The 3,042-nt window shown below is 54.2% G+C and overlaps 1 protein-coding gene across 1 annotated transcript; it reads right to left on the bottom strand.

Moving 5' to 3' along the window:
* Nucleotides 1-251: 251 nt before the first annotated feature.
* On the bottom strand, nt 252-1,578 carry L3040_000042 (uncharacterized protein; the record flags this gene model as incomplete). Its single annotated transcript, XM_066154995.1, has 3 exons — nt 252-806; nt 878-1,375; nt 1,450-1,578. The coding sequence occupies 3 exons, from the start codon at nt 1,576-1,578 to the stop codon at nt 252-254; spliced, it is 1,182 nt and encodes a 393-aa protein (XP_066013063.1).
* Between the last annotated feature and the right edge of the window lie 1,464 nt (nt 1,579-3,042).

Genomic DNA, 3,042 nt, shown 5'->3' with positions numbered 1-3,042 from the left:
ACCCCCTCCGGTGCGAGTAGCAGTATTACTCGTCCTTCCGAACAGACTTCCGAGTAGACCACGGGGGCGAAACATGACTTGCCGATCCCTCCATGCCCTCTGTAACGCCGTGCCGCTAAATGCTTACAAAAAGGAACGCCGTGCCTTGCCTTCACCTCCCCTTCCCCCGCATCCATATCTGGACATTCGTTGCCAGGTCGCCGGGTTTTTATGTATTGGCTCCAACAGTCAGTCCTGTCCGCATTCCATCATCACGCCACGTTAACCATCCCAGCCTTAGTAACCTCTCCCCTCGTCTCGGCCGTCGCACCACCCGCGTACGCCTTCTTGCATGATTCAAAACTCGTGTACCCCCACTGATCCGTCCACTCAGTCAGCATTTTCAAGACAAGCGGATCGTTACCCCGATTCGTCTTGATGAAAATAGTATCGTACGGATGGATGTCCATGCCGTAGTATCTCCCGTGGCCCTGCACGTCATGGCCGCCCTGGCACTCCTGCTCGTAATGCGTGCTGCTGTGATATGCTATCATTATCGGGTCGACTTTGTACCCGGCTGTTTGGAGCAGACCGGTCGCGTACACCTCAATCGCGACTGCGTCCCAGTAATCGTGCGGGCAAGAGTTGATTCCGGGGACTTTCATCTTCGGGACCGGTTTGTGATCCCTATCGCCGAGAACGTCCTTGTATTTGGCGATTAGGGCTTCGGAGGGGAAGAGCAGGACCTCGAGACCGACGCGGTCGGTAGCCCAGATCATAGACTGGACGTGGACGCGAGGGACGCAGTTCATGGTCATGCCCACGAGCTGTAATTTTCTACCGTCAGCCAGTCGAGTGTGGGGTGGAAGGAAGCAAGGGGGAAAACCAAATTGCATACCTTCGTGTCCGCCGTGATCTTGCTCAAATACCGCTCGCTCCAGCAATCCGTAGCCCAGTACGGGAAGAAAGGACCCCGGATACTGCTGTTCATCATGATATACTTGTTGTACTTCTTGTATAGATCATTCGTCGTAAGCACCTCCGCGAACGCCCCCAAGTCAAAGCAGTCATTCTCCCTGTGCAGGAATCGCACATTCCCCGCTACCGGCAGCAGCGACTCGGCATCAGTCTCGCCGTTGAGGATGAAGAGAAAGTCGGCCTCGTTGTGAATGGCGTGGCGAAGGAAGAACTCGAGGTTTGTTCTGGCGAGCTCCGTCTCGAAGAAGGCGTACAGGATCAGGGGCCGGTCCGAGACGAAGTCGCTGTCGTCCAGATGGTCGCGGATCGAATCAAAGGGATGGAATTTAGGGACCGTGGGGGTAGCTACTGGGATGGGTCCAGCGACTGCTGCTGGGGCTGAGCCAACGTGACCGGAGGGGCGTTGTGACGGTGTCTTCTGTCATCACAATCAGCTTTGCTCATCCAAGCGAACGGAACAGGAGATGCGAAGAGAGAGAGAGAGGAACTTGCATTCAGCAGATGCGTTGGGACAGTATTCAGTCCTATGCCCAGAGACCAGAGCGACCATATGAGACAGAGGGAGCCGATTGCTGTGAGCCACGGGATACGGGCCTTGGTTTGGGTGAGGAGAGAAACCATGGTGTAGCGTCGGCGCGATCCGCGATCACGTCTTGTCCTGCCTGTCCTGTGTCCTCGTGTGCTGCTGATAGGGAAGTGAGAAAAGGAAAGGAAGGAAATGGAGGATTGGCTTTCTCCCAGTCGAGGCAGCAAAGGATATGTAAGGATGCAAAAGGTGTCCAGGCCCGGAAGATGAGAAACGAAATTCGAGGCATTGGACCCGAGCGACGGAGAGCAAATGGAATATGAAGGAGGAGGGAGTAGCGGCGACCGTGGCATTGGGGGAAGCGCCCCGACCAAGATCTGGCACGACCTGTGGCATTGAGGATAATATCTCCCAGGAAGATCTCTTTCTCTTTGCCCTCTTGTTTGTCTCGACCCGGGATCATACGAGGGGTTAGAGTTTCACTCATCTGTGAGAATAGGGAGAGCACGGAGAGCACGGGGAGCACGGGAGAGCACGGAGTACCTACTCCGTGCTCTATGCCTCACTTTCTTTGGCCGGGGGGGCATCGTGGATAAGATAGTTTCAGCCCTGGAGCGGGCTCCGGCTGGCTATGGCCATGTCAACAAAGCCGTTATTCCCACTTCAGGTGCCACAAGCTCAGTAAAGATGTGGCTCGCTTCAGCTGGCTGGATGTAGGGATCTACTACTATCTCCTAGGAAGCTGTAAAGGTACCGTAGAAATAGACATGCCGTGCCCCCAGACGAGGGCAGTTTGATTTTGCGACAGTATACACTGTAGCGTAATAGCAATGGCCGTCCGCCCTCTGCCCTCTGCCCTTTAACAGCATCTCGAATCTTCCATACGGGCGTACGTAGGATGAAAGTGCCGATCGAAGATACACACATACCGTACCTACTCCGTACCTACTCCGTACAAACCCGGGTCACCGAAGACCACGCCCCTGCACATCCATCTACCATACCCTGGGTAGATATCACGGACATTGCGCCGCTTTCAGAACGATCTAGCGGAATCAGCCTTTACTGTATTACTAGTACATATTACATTACAGTAACGGAACCCGACTCATGCCGCGCTACTGTAATACTACTATACTTGTACAGCCTTGCGGATCGATGCCAAGGGGATGGTAAGAGCAGTGATTGGATCTTCGATGGGTCAGGATTCTAGAACCTGGAAGGAATCCTGAGCTGAGATGAGATCTCCATCCGCTTCACGGGAAAGAGGCCTTGCTCGTGTGGCGGCTTTGGCCGGCGGCCGTCGGCGATAATTTCCATCCTCATCTAAAGGGAAGGCTTCCCTATCCTACCTACCTACTACGTATTTGACCTGAGTTGATCGAGGCTGACTCCCGACTTGGATATCCGGAGAAGATGGGGATGAGAACACCATGCACATATTACGTAATACATGGACGAATGTTACCCGTGTATCGAGACATTCGTCAACTCACGTGATTAGCCTGAGATCATGTGTCGGGCCTGGACTGGAGAGTCGAGACAGGCCTGGTCCATTC

This window comes from Drepanopeziza brunnea, assembly GCF_022702325.1.
Source record: "Drepanopeziza brunnea f. sp. 'multigermtubi' strain 214-2 chromosome Unknown ctg1, whole genome shotgun sequence".
NCBI classification, from domain to species: Eukaryota; Fungi; Ascomycota; class Leotiomycetes; order Helotiales; family Drepanopezizaceae; genus Drepanopeziza; species Drepanopeziza brunnea.
This window is presented reverse-complemented; position numbering and strand designations above follow the sequence as displayed.